Source organism: Engystomops pustulosus, chromosome 2 (assembly GCF_040894005.1).
Source record: "Engystomops pustulosus chromosome 2, aEngPut4.maternal, whole genome shotgun sequence".
Taxonomy (NCBI): Eukaryota; Metazoa; Chordata; class Amphibia; order Anura; family Leptodactylidae; genus Engystomops; species Engystomops pustulosus.
Window position 1 is genome coordinate 21,577,762 of NC_092412.1, and position 20,864 is coordinate 21,598,625.

General features: G+C 40.2%; 1 protein-coding gene across 5 annotated transcripts in view; it reads right to left on the reverse strand.

Moving 5' to 3' along the window:
* Positions 1-19,315, reverse strand: part of PAK1 (p21 (RAC1) activated kinase 1) — a 40,817-nt gene extending 21,502 nt beyond the window's left edge. Inside the window, exons 1-5 of one of the 5 annotated variants that reach the window (XM_072133953.1) lie at positions 19,169-19,267; positions 7,840-8,046; positions 5,538-5,626; positions 5,299-5,446; positions 760-797 (exon numbers count right to left, since the gene is read on the reverse strand). In XM_072133953.1, coding sequence (XP_071990054.1) covers positions 760-797; positions 5,299-5,446; positions 5,538-5,626; positions 7,840-8,023 — 459 coding nt within the window. In that variant the 5' untranslated portion in view covers positions 8,024-8,046; positions 19,169-19,267. Of the gene's footprint in view, positions 1-759; positions 798-5,298; positions 5,447-5,537; positions 5,627-7,067; positions 7,087-7,839; positions 8,047-12,481; positions 12,642-13,162; positions 13,325-19,155 lie in introns of those variants that run through there. The other 4 variants (XM_072133952.1, XM_072133954.1, XM_072133951.1 and 1 more) reach the window with 4 other exon arrangements.
* Between the last annotated feature and the right edge of the window lie 1,549 nt (positions 19,316-20,864).

The window sequence follows — 20,864 nt, forward strand, 5'->3', positions numbered from 1 at the left end:
GGCAGGTATGCTATAGATCTAGAAAAGCTGGATGACAAGCAATATTACAACTCCCATATGTATTTATATAGCAAAGTATGAATATCATGGTACCTTATCAGATTTGTACCTTCAAGGGGTTGTCACAAATTAGAAAAACACGGCTGCCATCTGCTATAAATGTTACCATGCTTGCCTGTGGGTTGTAAGTGGTATTGCAGCTCAGCTCTGTTGCAATGAATTGAGATGACTTGCAATACCATACACAGCCTGTGGACAAGTGTGGCGCCGTTTATAGAGACTGGTCATGTTTTCCCAATTCTTGATAAACCCTTTAAGTCTTATGCGTCAGGTCAGAATTGTCGGCCATGTCCTTTGCCGCCAAGGAATTTTTAAACAGACTATAGGTTTAGAAAGTGAAGTACAGGCAGTCCCCGGGTTACGTACAAGATAATTACAAACCTATGGAACCTAAGTTGAATTTGTATGTAAGTCGAAACTGTATATTTTATAATTGTAGTTCCAGACAAAAAATTTTTTTGCCCCAGTGACAATTGGATTTGCAAAATTTTTTGCTGTAATGAGACCAAGGATCATCAATAAAACTTCATTACAGACACCTTACATCTGATCATTGCAGTCTGGGACTATAGTAACATCCAGAGAGCTTCACCAGAGGTCACAGTGGGCAGAGGGGTCCGTCTGTAAGTCGGGTGTCATTAAGTAGTGGACCGCCTGCACACACTTTATTAATATTATTTATCTTAAACATAAACTTACCGCACTGTCAGATGCTTTGTAAACCTCAAGTTCGTTTTCTGCAAGGAAAAAACACATCCGGTTATAAGATAGCTCCCCCCAGTGGCTACATGTAAAACCCAAACTCTGCAATCTACATCCATATAGTAAAACAATGAAAGAAAGTATCATAGTATATAAGGCCGGAAAAAGATGCAAGTCCATCAAGTCCAACCTTTAAGAATTAAATAAATGTTTTATCCCCATAACCCGTGATATTTTTTCTCTCCAGAAAGTCATCCAGGCCTCTCTTGAACATGTACATAGAGTCCGCCATAACAACCTCCTGCGGCAGAGAGTTCCACAGTCTCACTGCTCTTACAGTAAAGAACCTTTGTCTATGTTGATGGTAAAATCGCCTCTCCTCTAGGCGTAGAGGATGCCCCCTTGTTCTGGTCACAGGCCGAGGTATAAAAAGATCTTTGGAGAGATCCTTGTACTGTCCGTTCAGGTATTTGTACATTGTAATGAGGTCTCCCCTCAGTCGTCTTTTTTCTAAACTGAATAATCCCAAATTTTTTAATCTGTCAGTGTATTCTAATCCCCCCATTCCCCTAATAATCCTGGTTGCTCTACTCTGCACCCGTTCCAGCTCTACTATATCCTTTTTATACACTCGTGCCCAAAACTGTACACAAAAGCTGAAAAGTGATTAATCTTTTTTTAATACTGAAACTTTCACTACTTCTCCCGCACGTCCTCGGACTGTTGTGCTGTTAGGTCACTGCATTGAACTGTCCCTCCTCTCTGTCTTAAAACACTATAGTATTTTAGGGCATAATGCCGAGAACTAAGAGCACAGCAGTGAGAGGACACACCACCAGTATACCTGGGAAAGCTACAATCCTGGAATAAAAATCCATATTTTACAGTTCTGCTGCCACTAACATACACAAACGTCTGATTATACATCTCTCCAGGGATAAACATTGCAATGGTTACAGAGAGATCAGCAGTGTAAGGACATTACCCCTGTGCACTTGGAGAAGCTACAATCCTGGATTATAAATCCACATATAGTCCTGCTGCCAGTAGCAACATACACAATGGTCTGATTACACATCTCTCCTGGGACAATACCGGACACTAGTTGCATGGTCACACCTGCTGACAGGTTCCCTTTAAATGGGTGCTAGTGCTTTTGCACCAACTGGAATGTCAGAATATAACTCAAAAAGGAAATTAGATGATCAGGACACAGAGAAAGTAGAGTGACCACACTTCATAATGCTAGCTGCTTTCCGGGAAGCAATTGTATTGATAACCTGTCCTAAAAATAACAAAAGTAATAGATTATGGGAGCAGCATCTATCTGAGATAATTTTTTTTCTTCAAACTACAACCCACTACAACAATGTCATGGAGACTGCGTGGCATCTGTGTATTTGTAGGTGCCAGGCTGCGTGTGGGCATTGTCATTATCTGCCCATTCATTACATACAGGGAGCAGCTCACTTTCAGTTTCCGGGAATGCAGAATGCATGACTGAATGGCATCACTCTGCAAACAGGACCCTGCCGAGCCATTCTAGTAGCCGAGTCAGCTACAGGATAGCCTGCCAACACCAACAATGTCTGAGGCCAGAGAGTGAGCGAGAGGAGAAGGGAGGCCAATGATGACTAAGAGCGGAAACAATCACACACTATAACTCTACTTGTAAAGGTCCCAGAGCACTAAAAAGCGGATTATCAGAACTGACTGACTAGGGGGAAATATGCTGAAAACATGACCAGAAAGGGAAGATAACAGCAGAATCATGTGTCACTGATGTGGAAAAAAAGGAATTAACTTTAATACCAACAAATAAACAAATAAAAAACTACTATAATATAATACTGCCCTCTATGTACAAGAATATAACTACTATAATACTGCCCCCTATGTACAAGAATATAACTACTATAATACTGCCCCCTATGTACAAGAATATAACTACTATAATACTGCCCCCTATGTACAAGGATATAGCTACTATAATACTGCCCCCTATGTACAAGAATATAACTACTATAATACTGCCCCCTATGTACAAGAATATAACTACTATAATACTGCCCTCTATGTACAAGAATATAACTACTATAATACTGCCCCCTATGTACAAGAATATAACTACTATAATACTGCCCCCTATGTACAAGAATATAGCTACTATAATACTGCCCCCTATGTACAAGAATATAACTACTATAATACTGCCCCCTATGTACAAGAATATAACTACTATAATACTGCCCCCTATGTACAAGAATATAACTACTATAATACTGCCCCCTATGTACAAGAATATAACTACTATAATACTGCCCCCTATGTACAGGAATATAACTACTATAATACTGCCCTCTATGTACAAGAATATAAATACCATAATACTGCCCCCTATGTACAAGAATATAACTACTATAATACTGCCCCCTATGTACAAGAATATAGCTACTATAATACTGCCCCCTATGTACAAGAATATAACTACTATAATACTGCCCCCTATGTACAAGAATATAACTACTATAATACTGCTCCCTATGTACAGGAATATAACTACTATAATACTGCCCCTATGTACAAGAATATAACTACTATAATACTGCCCCTATGTATAAGAATATAACTACTATAATACTGCCCCTATGTATTAGAATATAACTACTATAATACTGCCCCCTATGTACAAGAATATAACTACTACAATACTGCCCCTATGTACAAGAATATAACTACTATAATACTGCCCCCTATGTACAAGAATATAACTACTATAATACTGCCCCTATGTATAAGAATATAACTACTATAATACTGCCCCCTATGTACAAGAATATAACTACTATAATACTGCCCCCTATGTACAAGAATATAGCTACTATAATACTGCCCCCTATGTACAAGAATATAACTACTATAATACTGCCCCCTATGTACAAGAATATAACTACTATAATACTGCCCCCTATGTACAAGATTATGACTACTATAATACTGCTCCTATGTACAAGAATATAGCTACTATAATACTGCCCCCTATGTACAAGAATATAACTACTATAATACTGCCCCCTATGTACAAGAATATAACTACTATAATACTGCTCCCTATGTACAGGAATATAACTACTATAATACTGCCCCTATGTACAAGAATATAACTACTATAATACTGCCCCTATGTATAAGAATATAACTACTATAATACTGCCCCTATGTATTAGAATATAACTACTATAATACTGCCCCCTATGTACAAGAATATAACTACTACAATACTGCCCCTATGTACAAGAATATAACTACTATAATACTGCCCCCTATGTACAAGAATATAACTACTATAATACTGCCCCTATGTATAAGAATATAACTACTATAATACTGCCCCCTATGTACAAGAATATAACTACTATAATACTGCCCCCTATGTACAAGAATATAGCTACTATAATACTGCCCCCTATGTACAAGAATATAACTACTATAATACTGCCCCCTATGTACAAGAATGTAACTACTATAATACTGCCCCCTATGTACAAGATTATGACTACTATAATACTGCTCCTATGTACAAGAATATAACTACTATAATACTGCCCCCTATGTACAAGAATATAACTACTATAATACTGCTCCCTATGTACAGGAATATAACTACTATAATACTGCCCCTATGTACAAGAATATAAATACTATAATACTGCCCCTATGTATAAGAATATAACTACTATAATACTGCCCCTATGTATAAGAATATAACTACTATAATACTGCCCCTATGTATAAGAATATAACTACTATAATACTGCCCCCTATGTACAAGAATATAACTACTACAATACTGCCCCTATGTACAAGAATATAACTACTATAATACTGCCCCCTATGTACAAGAATATAACTACTATAATACTGCCCCTATGTATAAGAATATAACTACTACAATACTGCCCCCTATGTACAAGAATATAACTACTACAATACTGCCCCTATGTACAAGAATATAACTACTATAATACTGCCCCTATGTACAAGAATATAACTACTATAATACTGCCCCTATGTATAAGAATATAACTACAATACTGCCCCCTATGTACAAGAATATAACTACTATAATACTGCTCCTATGTACAAGAATATAACTACTATAATACTGCCCCTATGTACAAGAATATAACTACTATAATACTGCCCCCTATGTACAAGAATATAACTACTATAATACTGCCAATATATATAAGAATATAACTACTATAATACTGCTCCTATGTACAAGAATATAACTACTATAATACTGCCCTGTATGTACAAGAATATAACTACTATAATACTGCCCCCTATGTACAAGAATATAACTACTATAATACTGCCAATATGTATAAGAATATAACTACTATAATACTGCTCCTATGTACAAGAATATAACTACTATAATACTGCCCCCTATGTACAAGAATATAACTGCTACAATACTGTATGTACACTATCATTTTATCATTACCACATAACTCCTCTCCCTGTTACCTGTGAAGCTCATGTATTTCTGGCTATTTTCAGTTTTCTTGAAGTCATAAAACTTCAGCACGTCCAGCACGGCTTGTGGATTCTTTTTCTGTTCTTCCTCTGAAATTTTGGAACTCTGTAACAATCGCGCCCATTGCTCTGGCATTCCCTGTATAACACAACAGACGTAAACACAATTTCTTCAATATTTAGCATCCATTGATAATATTTTAATCACTTTTTTATGGCCCCCAACTTACAGTGAACTTTCCCGTCACAGGATCAAAGCCAACGTGGAGGGTGTGCTCGAAATCTGAGGGGAGAGAGATTTCTGGCTTCTTTTTGCTCGCTGGAGAAAGAGACGTCAATAAATTGAGGGCATCAAGATGATAAAAGTGCGTTGACAAGTGAAAGTGGTTATCCAATCAAATTACAGCTTTCATTTCTCCAGGGCATTTTTAAAAAATGAAAGCAGTGATCCGATTGGTAGTTTTTGGTCAGCTGCTCATTCTCTTCTCTACTGCAGTTTCAAAAATGTCTACTCCTGCACAACAGGCGCCTATGGGGAGAGCCACCGTGTACCTTTAAATAAACTGGATGTTGGATTCATTTTCCAGCATCGACGTCATTGTGACAAGGAATCCCACAAGCATTCGGCGCACTTCCCTTTAAATCCTGCCGTGAAAGCTTTATTGGGCTCATAAACTATCAAAATAGGGAACGGGTTTGTTTTCTATGAAATTCGAGATCAATGGTCACTTATATGGTGCAAAGTGCCAACATGACAATTTAAGCAGTAACTTACTGATCCCTGCTGTATCACAGGTTTTAATCGTATTGGCCTCCTGAATTCACCAATACAATAAAAAGATGATGGAGACATTTGGATTGTAGCTTCCCTCCAGGGTCCCCTGAAGAGAGAAAATCAGGGGACCCAGAGCAGGAGCTCCAATGACAATCCATCTCTATCCACACTGTCTCGCTCCTCCTGTAGTCCTGGCAGCCAAGGATGTTGCTTTAAAATAGCGCTGAGCATGGTGCGTCCTGGGCTGTATTGGATCACAGGAGAAAGTCTTGAGTCATAGCTGGCAAACTCTGTGTTGGGGTGAAGGCCTGGGTGCCCACAGAAAGGGCTCCGAGTGCCACCTCTGGCACCCGTGCCATAGGTTCGCCACCACTGTTCTATGGGATATAGGGTCCGATTTCTAGCATCATTTTACTATGATGGTTTGTACCAACACAGACTCTACATAGGGGGAGCACAAGCTCCTATCACGGCTACTAGGGATGATGAGAGCGGCTTCCCTGACTGTAAAATCATAGCCTCCTATCCTGTTAGTAGGATAAAGAAATGAGGGGTAATCAAATTGTCATCCTAGTAGGCATGGAAGTTACTGACTCATGCAATCCATGTGATGTGCTGAGGCATCATGGGGTTACTAACAGGCAGCACAGAGACAGAGAATCACAATCAAGATGGTTTTGATCAGATCTGACAGCATGGTTATGAGGAAGAGGAATCTCTTAAATGCAGAAAGGATATATATATATATATATATATATATATATATATATATATATATACACAGGCAATCCCCGGGTTACATACAAGTTAGGTTGCATAGGTTTGTTCTTAAGTTGAATTTGTATATAAGTAGAAACTGTATATTTTATAATTGGAGTTCCAGACAAAATTTTTTTTTTTTGCCCCAGTGACAATTGGAGTTTCACATTTTTTTGCTGTAATGGGACCAAGGATTATCAATAAAGCTTCATTACAGACACCTTACATCTGATCATTGCAGTCTGGGACTATGGTAACATCCAGAGAGCTTCACCAGAGGTCACAGGGGGCAGAGGGGACCGTCTTTAACTAGGGGTCGTCTGTAAGTCGGGTGTCCTTAAGTAGGGGACCGCCTGTATATAATAAAAAAAATTGACAATTGGGTGTTAACAATTATAGGTTTGTCCCTTTACAGTCTGATACTGTCCAAACAGGGCTCCATGTGCCAAGATTGTATAGGGTAACAAGGCAAATGTTAATACTTGATCTAAAATTACCCCAAAATAGGAGTGAATAAGTATTCACACCCTCTCATATTACATGTATGAAGAATAAAGTAATGGCAAAACCTTACACCAGGCTCCATTTTAAACAAAGCCATGAAAAAGTGGGATTTTTCACTTGAATAAACCTAAGTGCATAGGTTTTCACGCCCTCCTATGTAATGAGGCCATTGTCCAATGTGCACCTGGCCATAAGGAGCAAAGAAAATCCTTCCTCTGTGATTTCAAAGACCTGCAGTCCCTCCTTATCAATTCAATGACTGAGCAGGTGGAGCATAAAGTAATACCTGTGGTGTATCGCCCTCCCTTGGGTGTGGAGTCAGTGTAACCCCTTCATCACACCCCATGACATCGCACAATACGTGACTCATACACTGAGTAAGAAAACCCAGACTGCTTTGTCTGCACTTTCCCTGATTTCCTGTTACACATTTACACCTATAGGGGGCGCCCCATCATTATGACATATTATTTAGCATTTGAACAGTACTGTACATTTGTCTCCAGTCCGGGGTAACATCTGCAGAAGTCGGTCGCCCTTCTTCTTCTTCTCTGGGTTTGGGGGAAGGGGCTTTGAGCCGTGATTGATGGTGTCCTTTACAATGGCTCCAATAAAAGTGCTGGTGTTCCTCAGGGGCGGGGCTGGGGGTTTATCATCGTCGATACCATTGTCAGACATCTTTAGTGGTCCCCGAATGGCTCCTGTGTCAAAAGACAAGACATGAAATTTAATACTCACTGTGGCTCCATGTGAAAATGGTCCATGGTAGAAGACCCCTTTAAATTAATAATTTGGCTATTCATACAATATATATGAAAGAAAATTACATTTACACACCACTTGTCCTCACGACGCCCAGTAGATACCATACAGAATCTTAGGCTACGTTCACTCATTGCGTTTACATTGCTTTGATGTGAACACAATGTAAACACAAAGTAAACTTAATGTTAACACAATATTAGTGCCGTGTAATCGTAATGCAATACCCAACGTAAACACATCATAAATATAACAGTAGCACAGTGTAAATACATTGTAAACATAACTTACATATAACAGTATCACTTTGTATACACAATGTAAACACGCTGCAAACAGAATATTGTAACAGTGTAAACATGAAATAAATGTAGCATGTGTAAACATGATGTAAACACATTAGTGTGTACATTTAATGCACACAAAGGAAACATTATTTCACAGCAATATAAAAACGATGTAAACAATATGTACACATAACACTAACATGAGGTAAACAATGTGTAAACATAACATTAACGCAGTATAAACACTATGTAACATTAACAGTGTAAACACTAAGTATACACAACTTAAATATACCAGTATCACTGCATATACACAATGTAAACACACTGCAAACAGAATATTGTAACAATATTAAACATATTATCACTAAGCAAATACAATGTAAACATGCTGTTTACATAATGTAACTGTAATGTAAACACACTGTAAATACAATAGTGGTGGAACACAGCCTGAAGATGTATCTCATCTTGTATCCAACAGGTTCCTAGAGCCTCCTCTCTATTGCATTTGCATTGGCTGCACACATGAGATCCCAACTGTGCAAAGATGGCAGAATAGAGTCATCTTTTATCGAGGCCCTCGTAGGACTAGTAATCCAGCCCTGGGGTGATTTATGGCGATTAAATATGTAGTATAAAATGCCCGTACAGATGATGGGCCCCGGGGACTCCAGGCATCCTGGTCGCCTGCAGGTCTGTATTTGTGCTGCAGCCTAGGGGACACCAGATGGCACACGGAGGGTAAAGGAGGCGCATCAGAAGACACCAATTTGCATCTAAAAAGGTGGCCAAGCGACAGAGATATCACCTGCTCCCTAATCCCATGAGAGACGAAGCATCAGCTGTGTGTAGAGCGCAACACCAGGAAAATGCACCAAAATCTAATTCTCCACCAAATTACTGCAGGCCCATATACACCCAAAAGCTATAAAACACCATATAGAACACCATTACTCTCACTGCGGAGGGTTTGTTACAACTGCATCCAGTTCAGACAATCCTCCATAATTGAAAAGCACCAACAGTGCAGATGTATTTTCAGTCCTGATGGTTTGTGACAATGTATCACTGTGGATTCCAGCATGATTAGATCTAGACTGGATACAACTGTAACAAACCCTCAGCTGGGTGAGGTATCGGGTCTTTTAAAGCATTGTTAATGTATTGTGTTAACATTGCATTTTGTAAACGCGAATGTTAATAGCAATGTAATTAGGCAAAGCTCCTCTCCTTAGCTGGTGTATTACACTTCAAAACACAGTGTAAATGGCATGTGTGAACGCAGCCTGATGGTTAGCAAAAGTGACAGATCAATGACAATTTCAGCACTGCTATATCTCGGCGGCTCCTCTTATAACGCAGTGCTGTACACATAACATTACGCATCCCTTACCGACATGTGACGTAATGGTACGTCACATGTCGGGTCCCGGTACATGCAGCAAAGGGTGAAGACACACATGGCGTTTTTAGGCCGTTTTTGGGCCGTTTTTACTAAGTGCGTTTTCAGATCGTTAAAAACGCATACGTTTAAAAACGCATCCGTTTTTTTTAAAACGCATGCGTTTTTTGAAAACGCATGCGTTTTTGTCTGTTTTTAATTGCGCAATTTCGGAAAAACGGTCAAAAACGCACGCGTTTTCAAAAAACGCATGCGTTTTTTAACGCATGCGTTTTTAACGATCTGAAAACGCACTTAGTAAAAACGGCCCAAAAACGGCCTAAAAACGCCATGTGTGTCTTCACCCAAAGGCTTACCGGTAACACCCGCGATCGGTGCGGGTGTTTTACCGCTGATCGCCGCCGGCACCTTTGCCGGCGGCTTCAAAAAGACGTCATCGGGGAGCGGCGATCCGTCGCCATGGTAGCTTCGGGTCTCTGTCAGCACATTGTAATGTATGAGTAGTAAAATCGCCATATACTGCCATACTGTAGTATGGCAGTATATGATAGGATTGTACAGACAACCTAGGGTTAAAGAGTAAAAATAATAGTAAAAATAAAAATAAAAAAAAAGTTAAAATAAAAAAATCATAATAAAAAAACCTAAAAATTCAAAGTCTATAAAAAGTGATCTAAAGGTCGTACAGTCCTAAAAATGATAACATTGTAAACGTCATCAAAATCCGCAAAAAACGGCACCACCCACAGCTCCGTACACCAAAGTATGAAAAAGTTATTAGCGCCAGAAGACTGCAAAATCCCCCAAAAAAAATTTTGTACAGGAGGTTTTAATTTTTTTAAATGTATGAAAACATTATAAAACCTATACAAATTTGGTATCCCCATAATCGTACCGACCCAAAGAATAAAGTAGACATGTCATTTGGGGTGCACAGTGAAATCCGTAAAATCCAAGCCCACAAGAATACGGCACAAATGCGGTTTTTTTACCAATTTCACTGCATTTGGAATTTTTTTCCCGGTACACGGCATGGAATATTAAATACCACCATTTTGAAGTGTAATTTGTTACGCAGAAAATAAGCCGTCACACAGCTCTGTACATGGAAAAATAAAAAAGTTACAGATTTTTGAACGTGGGGAGTGAAAAATGAAAACGCAAAATCGAAAAAGGGCCACGGCGGGAAGGGGTTAAGACATATGTGTAACACACAAAAGTTAATGCATGTAAGAGATCATGTATTATTCACTTATGCACTTAGGATAATGTCATATGTAGTCATGCAAATTACACAACAAGCTCTGCTACATCCTGGATACTAGTGGGTCGGCAACTGTGTCTCATCCTTATACAAGGGATATAGTCATGGTGGGATGATGTAATATTACCGCCATATGGCACCCAGAGTCATTCAAGGGTTAAATTAACATTTTAGATTTTTACCACATTTGCCACATTCTGTAAAATCATTTTACAAATCATAGGAAGGAGCCAGATTCTAATATTAGATTAAAGGTACAACTTAAAGGAAACCTACCACTTGATCGCGGACAAAATTACCTCCTCACACCACCCTCTAGGCTCTTTACCACTGACCCCAGGACATATTTTGTTTAGGGACACAAACCGATAGTTTAGGCCAAAAAAAAGTATTTCATAATCTATAGAAATGTGGCTTTGGCGCTTCACTTACGTCACCCTGGCAGTTCCGCGCACCTCCGATATTTAATTATGCACGCCCCATCTTCGTTGTGTTCCTCCTCCTTGGACCGAGAGCCGGTGAGGTCACTCGGCTCTTGCCACTTCTCGCGCATTTTCAGCCAATGAATCTCGCACAGCTGCAATGTGTCGCGGAAGGCGCCTGCGCAAGATTCAGTGACTGTGCATGAAAACTTCGGCAGACCTGAGCGGGGAAGCGACACATGCAGGATATCGCATGCGTTAACATCGTGTTTACACTAACAGTAATGCAATTTGGCAAATCACCTCTCCTCAGCTGTTGTAATGCGTTTCAACCAAAACGCACCGCGTGACCGCGCCCTCAGTGAATTCCGCGGACTGGATAAGTAAATGTGCCCCACTGTCTGCTGCAAAACAACTCCCAGCATGCCTTGCCATCCTGCAACTGTCGCGTTGCATTTTTGACGCATTCCACTTGCTTCAGCCGTGATCACATGCTGAGGTTACATTGCATTTTAGCAGATGCAGTGGAAACGTAATGTAACCTTAGGGTGATGCCACACATGGCGTTTTTGGTCCGTTTTTTAAACATCCGTTTTCAGTCCGTTTTTGGCCGTTTACCATGCATTTGGCTGCTTATAACCTGTTATCTATTAAGATAATTGGGGAAAACGGACTAAAAACGGACCAAAAACGCCATGTGTGGCATCACCCTTAGCATGTAATCAAGGCTAAAGCCAGTGGAATGCGTCAAAAACGCAACGCACAACGCGATGCAACGCATCGTGTGGATACGCACTCAGGGAATGCTGGGGTTTGGTTCAGGATCATTCTGTGGGAGCTGACGAGTCTGATTTTGGGATAATATATCTCACTTATGCTGACACATTATGATAAACTAAAAGAGTGGTGTTTGTAATGATATGTTTGCATTTCACAGAGTATTGTAACTGTACAACTGTAACAAACCCTCAGTTGTGAACAGGTTTATATTTGCACCTGGTGTAGCAGCTGGAGAGAGGCCTGTGTTTATTAGGAACAAACATGATGCAGGTTGTGGGTGTTGTATAGTCAGAAGGTATCTCACACGTGATCGCTATATGGCCCCCACTAGGGGGGTAGATATTTTTATGCAGGTTGTCAGTTGAGTTTTTGTATACGCTAGATATACACAGGCCCGAGGAACTCCAAAAACGCCAAAACTATCCTTGATGTCCATATTAACCAATCACAGCGCAGCTTAGATGTTCTATTTGCTTCTTGAAAAATGAAAGCTGTGCTGTAACTGGTTGCTATGGGCATCAAAGCCAATTTCTCTGTTATTGTTATTAACTGAGGCCTAATGAGGGAGATTTATCAAATGTCGTCACAATGAGACGAGTTTCAAAAATGTCTGGGTAAAAAATGTCAGTTTTGAATAAAAAAGACCTAAGGGGACCCTTTTATTACAAGGTCAATGACATATCCGATACCCCAAAGTAATGGGTTGAGGGGGCCTGTCTTTTTTGCTGTGACTGGAACATGGCCGCCATCTTGAAAGCCGCTATATTGGATAAAGACCAGTTTTTCCAATAGTAAGTCATATATGATCAAAGAAGACCCGAATTGTCTCAGAAATGGATTGCCCCAATCAGATCCGTAATATCCTTGTGGTTCAACACAGACAACCAGTAAAGTTACCTGTGATGCACAGCGTTGTCATCTACTATGGGCTGGATCCAATTGTTATGAACCTGCATGAGAATCTATGGAAAATCTCTGTACTTATAAGGCTGCGGTCACACGTTCCACTAGCGTTGCGTTCATAACGCGCATTAGCGCACAGGGGAAGGGCCTCGGCCTGATCGCATATGTGGCTCCAGGGAAATGCATGAGGTTCGATAACCAGGCCCCGGTATCTTCCCTGGCAGCCTGGTTTTCGATCGCATGCGTTTCCCTGGAAACACATATGCGATTGTTCCGAGGCCCGTCCCCTGTGCGCTAGCGTCGCGTTATGAACGCAACGCTAGTGGAACGCAAGACCGCGGCCTATCTTAAGCACACAAGAGATATTGTAGATCTGATTGTGCCAATCAATTTCTGAGACAATTCTGGTCTTCTTTGATTTACTACATTTCCTCCTTCCTGTTATAAAAAATTGCATTTTATACAATACAAGATACAGTTACAAGATGGCAGCCATATTCTAGACTAAAATATTTTAACCTTTACTTACTGAGGTATCAGATATATGATTTACCCTTTCGTTCCTGAAATGAAAGGGGGTCTTAGGACTTTTCGATTCCCCTGTATCTTCTCTGTCCCTATGAATAGCAATAGTGCCCAGCGCCTCAGTAATGTGTCAGACGTAAAGGGTTAAAGAAAATTCCTAAATTAATTCTGATCGTTTTTCTTCCCCACAACAAGCGTTGGTCGCGCTATATATAATCAGCTGTCGAGTTACGTGCGATGCATCATTACAACATTAGAAAAAGGTGTCTGGTGTTGGCGTCTACAGCGCTGCAACCTAATTTCTGTTATACTTACCCCTAAATACCAAAACCAGACCCTGGTACTGTCTTAAAGGGGTCCCTTTACCAATACAAAACGGCCGCAGCTGGTTTTTGGTGACATGTCAGTCTTCACTGCCGGCTTGCATTGCGTTTTATGGACCAGGAAGGTCTTTCCTAAACTGTATGTTAGTCACATCAACCTCTGGCAAGGATAAATGATAACCAATATGGCCGCTAACTTTTTTAACACTCTAAAAAGCATGAATCTTGCTTTTTACTCCTTAAAGGGCCATAGGCAGTAAATGGATAGGCTACTCCCTTAAAAGGGACACCAGATTTGACCCCATTAAACTACTATCGTCCTCAAGTAGGGTATGAAATGTCCTTCTTAAAATTCCCCTTTCATATGAAGTTTAGCAGAGAAAAGTCTTATTTTACCTGAGATAAGTCAAGGTCAGAGGATACTGGGGGAGTGTCACTTCTGACCCCCTGATTTTCTATAGAATCCAGAAACATGCTGCTGGTATCATATTAAGAATAACAATAGGCTTGGGGTTCTGTCAGCCAGAGAGAGAGGTGATCAAAAACATAGTTGGGAATGTGAGTTGCAGATAAAGATCCAATTCCTGCCTATGCCTCTAACCGTCTGTTTATCCGATTGTGTAGATCACACAACCATCATCTGAAAGATGAGATTCTTATCTCTAATATGACACCAGCAGCATGTTTAGGTGCCATAGAACCAACGATAAGAGCAACTGAACAGTATCCCACTGCAGTCTCTAAACTTGACTCATCTCAGTTAAAATATGACTCTTCTCTGCCCATTGTCACATGACTTCAGAGGATCTATTTTTATTAGTTAATAGTCGAGATTTTACATAAAAGAGGGAATTCCATACCCTACATGAGGGGGCTGCTAGTTTAAGGGGGCAAAATCAGGTGAAAGGATCCCTTTAATGTTCACATGTCCTATTTTAACATTTAAGAATAAAAGTTATATTAATAAGATGAAAGCCTTTGAAGGAAAAAACTGCTAATGGCCACGTATTAAGGGGTGGAGGTCACTTTAGGGTCTTGGGAACTCAAGTGGCCTTTAAAGCTTGCAGTCGGCCATTAGCAGAATATTAAAAGGTCGTTTTTACTCATCCGCCTGAACGGTTTCTTCCTTACAACGTTAATTATTGATGGAGACGTATAGGATTAGAAAAGTTGGGAAATTAAATTAGGAAGGAAAAAACAATGATGGACACAAGGTTTTGGTCGGGAGCGGGGCATGTATGCCCTGCGCAATGTATGACAAAATATATCAATTAAGTGCAGCATGTACTATTCTTTCAAATTACAGAACCAGATAGACCAATAGGAAGTCATTGCAGCTTCCACCTCCGGGGGCGCCGTATATTTTACTGATATAAATAGCGTCATCTTAGGTCATTGTGATCACGTCAATCGCTCCAGAGTCACTGAAGGTAAACCTGAGATCAGCGGATAGACAACTTCTTCGGAAGCTTTCGGAAAACTGAGGTCAGCATTAATAGCTAATGGAGATGCCACACGTGGCGTTTTTGGTCCGTTTTTAAGCATGCGTTTTCAGTCCGTTTAAAAACGCATTGATTTTTTACCGTTTACCGTGCGTTTGGTTGCTTTGAACCTGTGTACCTATTAAGATAAACAGGTTCTAAGCAGCCAAACACAGGGTAAACAGTAAAAAAAAAACGGATGCGTTGTGCATCTGTTGGGTATAGTCTCCGTTTTCTTCTGTTTGTCTCTGTGTAACAAAAAAAAAAAATCAAAGTTTAACAAACTATGATATTTTTTTTCACTGATAAGGCAGAAAAACCAGGCGTGATGTTTCATCAGTTTTTTTTTGTGAACACATGGGGGCACATTTATTAACGGTACGTGGACCGCATTTTCGTTGGGTTTCCTGACTTTTTCCGTTTTGCGCCGCACTTAACTGCAACACATTTTGCGCCGACTTTCATGTGACACAAATGGGGGGGGTGTGGCCGTCTGAACCCGACTGATTCAGACTAAGCGCGTGATTTAACATTCAAAATTGTGTCGCAAGCCATGCACTTATATACAGCGGGAAGAAGATGGCGAACTCCGGTGGACCTGAGCGACACATGGAGGAAATTGGACGCACGATCTTAGTGAATCATGGCAGCTCGGAATTCTTGTCGGACAACGCACCTCGGGGATCGCGAAGGGTAAGTAAATGTGCCCCATAGACTTCTATTGCCTTCCGTGATCCGCATCCGTGAAAAAAATAGGACATGTTTCATAATTTTTTCCAGGACAACGGATCAGTGAAAATGTACGCCAATGTGAAACACCCATAAAAATCAATGGCTTTGTGAGGCATCCGTAGAAATCACTGACCCCGGGACGTGAAAAACAACGCCAATGTGAAAGAGCCTCAAGATGCCGCTGCAGGAGGGATTCCAGTCCATCCGAAATACCACGTACACCCCCGTCCTTACAGGATAGATACAGGTACAGAGTCAGTGAATGACATGAAAGCTAAATATTTGCCGAAAGTGCTCCCTGACTTTTACAGATGAACTTGATCTGCCCTTCTCTAAACTTCTGGATGCACATGTCCAACCCTTCAATGTTTTATTACTTTTTGCTGTTCTGTAACAAGGAACTCAGTGTCAAAGTTCACCACATTTGTTTGATCCATGAATTACCCAATACATTTCCTGGTACAATAAGAATTAAGTTGGTATTTAGGCCCCTTTCACACTTGTGTTGCAGATCACGTCGGAGTCCATCAGTTTTCAGTCAGGGCGCATTCACACGATGCGTTGCGATCGGTGAAAAACGCATTGCACTTGCCAGTGTCTAAGAGTGTAATGGAGTTTTGATGCGTCTCTATACACATGTATGGTGCGTGTGTTCACGCGTGTGACTTGCAAAGGTAGAGCATGCTGAGATTTTGACAAGTCTGACAAAACCCAATACAATGGGACAGAGTGCAATGATAGTTCTGCGCATCCAATACACACGCAGAAAACACGCGGGTCTTAGACAGTCCTCCTTATCATGTTGTTCATATTTTGAACAAGATGATCCCAAATGATTGATCAAAAGTTCCGCACCATTGCAAGGCTTCAAACAGCATGTTCTCAGTTTTATAGATGTACAGTGAGCTTTCTACAAAGGATATATACTGTACACAGGGTATATACTGTACACACACACAGTACACAGGGTATATACTGTACACACACAGTATATAGGGTATATTCTGTACATTTCTGTAAAGGGGATCTTTACTGTGGACATTTCATTAAAGGGGGTCTCTGCTGTATATACTGTACACATACTGCCCACAGGGTATATACTGTACACACACTGTGCACAGGTTATATACTGTACACAGGGTATATACTATACACACAGTACACATGGTATATACTATACACAGTGCACAGGGTATATACTGTACACACACAGTCCACAGAGTATATACTGTACAGACAGTCCACAGGGTATATACTGTACACACACAGTCCACAGAGTATATACTGTACAGACAGTCCACGGGGTATATACTGTACACACAGTACGCAGGGTATATACTGTACAGACAGTCTACAGAGTATATACTGTACACACAGTACACAGGTTATATACTGTACACAGGGTATATACTATACACACAGTACACATGGTATATACTATACACAGTGCACAGGGTATATACTGTACACACACAGTCCACAGAGTATATACTGTACAGACAGTCCACGGGGTATATACTGTACACACAGTACGCAGGGTATATACTGTACAGACAGTCTACAGAGTATATACTGTACACACAGTACACAGGGTATATACTGTACACACAGTACGCAGGGTATATACTGTACATTTCATTAAAGGGGAAGTTTGCTGTGGACCTTTCATTAAAGGGGGTCTCTGCTGTATATACTGTACACACAGTACACATGGTATATACTGTATACACAGAACACAGGGTATATACTGTACACACAGTACACAGGGTATATACTGTATACACAGAACACAGGGTATATACTGTACACACAGTACACAGGGTATATACTGTATACTGGGGTTTTTTGCTGTATATATTGTACAGACACAGTACACAGTGTATATACTGTACACACAAGCAGTACACAGGGTATATACTGTACATACAGTCCACAGGGTATATACGGTATAGTGGGGGTCTTTGCTGTGGACATTTCATTAAAGGGGGTCTCTGCTGTATATATTGTACAGACACAGTACACAGTGTATATAATGTACACACAAGCAGTACACAGGGTATATACTGTACACACAGTCCACAGGGTATATACTGTATAGTGGGGGTCTTTGCTGTGGACATTTCATTAAAAGGGGGTCTCTGCTGTATATATTGTACACACACAGTACACAGTGTATATACTGTACACACACGCAGTACACAGGGTATATACTGTACACACACAGTCCACAGGGTATATAATGTACAAACAGTACACAAGGTATATACTGTACACACACGCAGTCCACAGGGAATATACTGTACACAGTCCACAGGGTATATACTGTACACACAGTACACAGGAATATACTGTACACACAGTCCACAGGGTATACTGTACACACACAGTCCACAGGGGATATACTGTACACACACAGTCCACAGGGTATACACTGTACACATACAGTCAACAGGGGATATAGTGTACACACACAGTCCACAGGGTATACACTGTACACATACTGCCCACAGGGTATATACTGTACACACACAGTACACAGGGTATATACTGTACACATACTGCCCACAGGGTATATACTGTACACACACAGTACACATGGTATATACTGTACACACACAGTACACAGGGTATATACTGTACACACACAGTACACAGGGTATATACTGTACACATACTGCCCACAGGGTATATACTGTACACACACAGTACACAGGGCATATACTGTACACACAATACACATGGTATATACTGTATACTCAGAACACAGGGTATATACTGTATACACAGTACACAGGGTATATATAGTACACGCAGTATACAGGGTATGTAATGTATAAGGAGTCTCTGCACTGACACACTGCACCAGCACCGCTCTGTGCACAGCACAATGCTCACAGTTATCTGATGCTCAGGTCACATGACTCACCTGTCCAGCTCACCTGGCGCCCTGCACGTCCCTCACTAATCACAGCAACAGAATAACGCGCACTCCCGGCTCCGTGCACACCGGCTCCATACAACCTGCGGTACTGCACACTGACTGCCCGCACTCCACAGCCGCTCCCTGCTCCACGCCCCCCGCGTACCATAACCAATCCACAGCGTTCTGCAATGAAGCTACGCCCCTTAATGCCGTCCCACTAACAGCTCAGTTCTACTTACTTAGCAAAAGGTGAAAAAATCTCCGCCCACTAGAACAGAAGCCAATTACAATTGCTCAGTTGGTTGAAGCCACCGCCCTCTTTTCATTGACTAGAGATAAGCTCCGCCCAAAGTGCTTGTCCTGCCAGATGTGTGAGCGCAGCGTGAGGGGATTAACCCTATTATAGCCATGTACTGATATCCACACAGTGCAATGGTATTACCCGGAACCTGCACACCAAATAACCTGACACTATAACTACTATAACACTGCCCCCTATGTACAAGAATATAACTACTATAATACTGCCCCCTATGTACAAGAATATAACTACTATAATACTGCCCCCTATGTACAAGAATATAACTACTATAATACTGTCCCCTATGTACAAAAATATAACTACTATAATACTACCCCCTATGTACAAGAATATAACTACTATAATACTGCCCCCTATGTACAAGAATATAACTACTATAATACTGCCCCCTATGTACAAGACTATAACTACTATAATACTGCCCCCTATGTACAAGACTATAACTACTATAATACTGCCCCCTATGTACAAGAATATAACTACCATAATACTGCCCCCTATGTACAAGAATATCACTACTATAATACTGCCTCCTATGTACAAGAATATAACTACTATAATACTGCTCCCTATGTACAAGACTATAACTACTATAATACTGCCCCGTATGTACAAGACTATAACTACTATAATACTGCCCCCTATGTACAAGAATATAACTACCATAATACTGCCCCCTATGTACAAGAATATAACTACTATAATACTGCCTCCTATGTACAAGAATATAACTACTATAATACTGCTCCCTATGTACAAGAATATAACTACTATAATACTGCCCCTATGTACAAGAATATAACTACTATAATACTACCCCCTATGTACAAGAATATAACTACTATAATACTGCCTCCTATGTACAAGAATATAACTACTATAATACTGCCCCCTATGTACAAGAATATAACTACTATAATACTACCCCCTATGTACAAGAATATAACTACTATAATACTGCCTCATATGTACAAGAATATAACTACTATAATACTGCTCCTATGTACAAGAATATAACTACTATAATACTGCCCCCTATGTACAAGAATATAACTACTATAATACTACCCCCTATGTACAAGAATATAACTACTATAATACTGCCCCCTATGTACAAGAATATAACTACTATAATACTGCCTCCTATGTACAAGAATATAACTACTATAATACTACCCCCTATGTACAAGAATATAACTACTATAATACTGCCCCCTATGTACAAGAATATAACTACTATAATACTACCCCCTATGTACAAGAATATAACTACCATAATACTGCTCCTATGTACAAGAATATCACTACTATAATACTGCCCCTATGTACAAGAATATAACTACTATAATACTGCTCCCTATGTACAAGAATATAACTACTATAATACTTC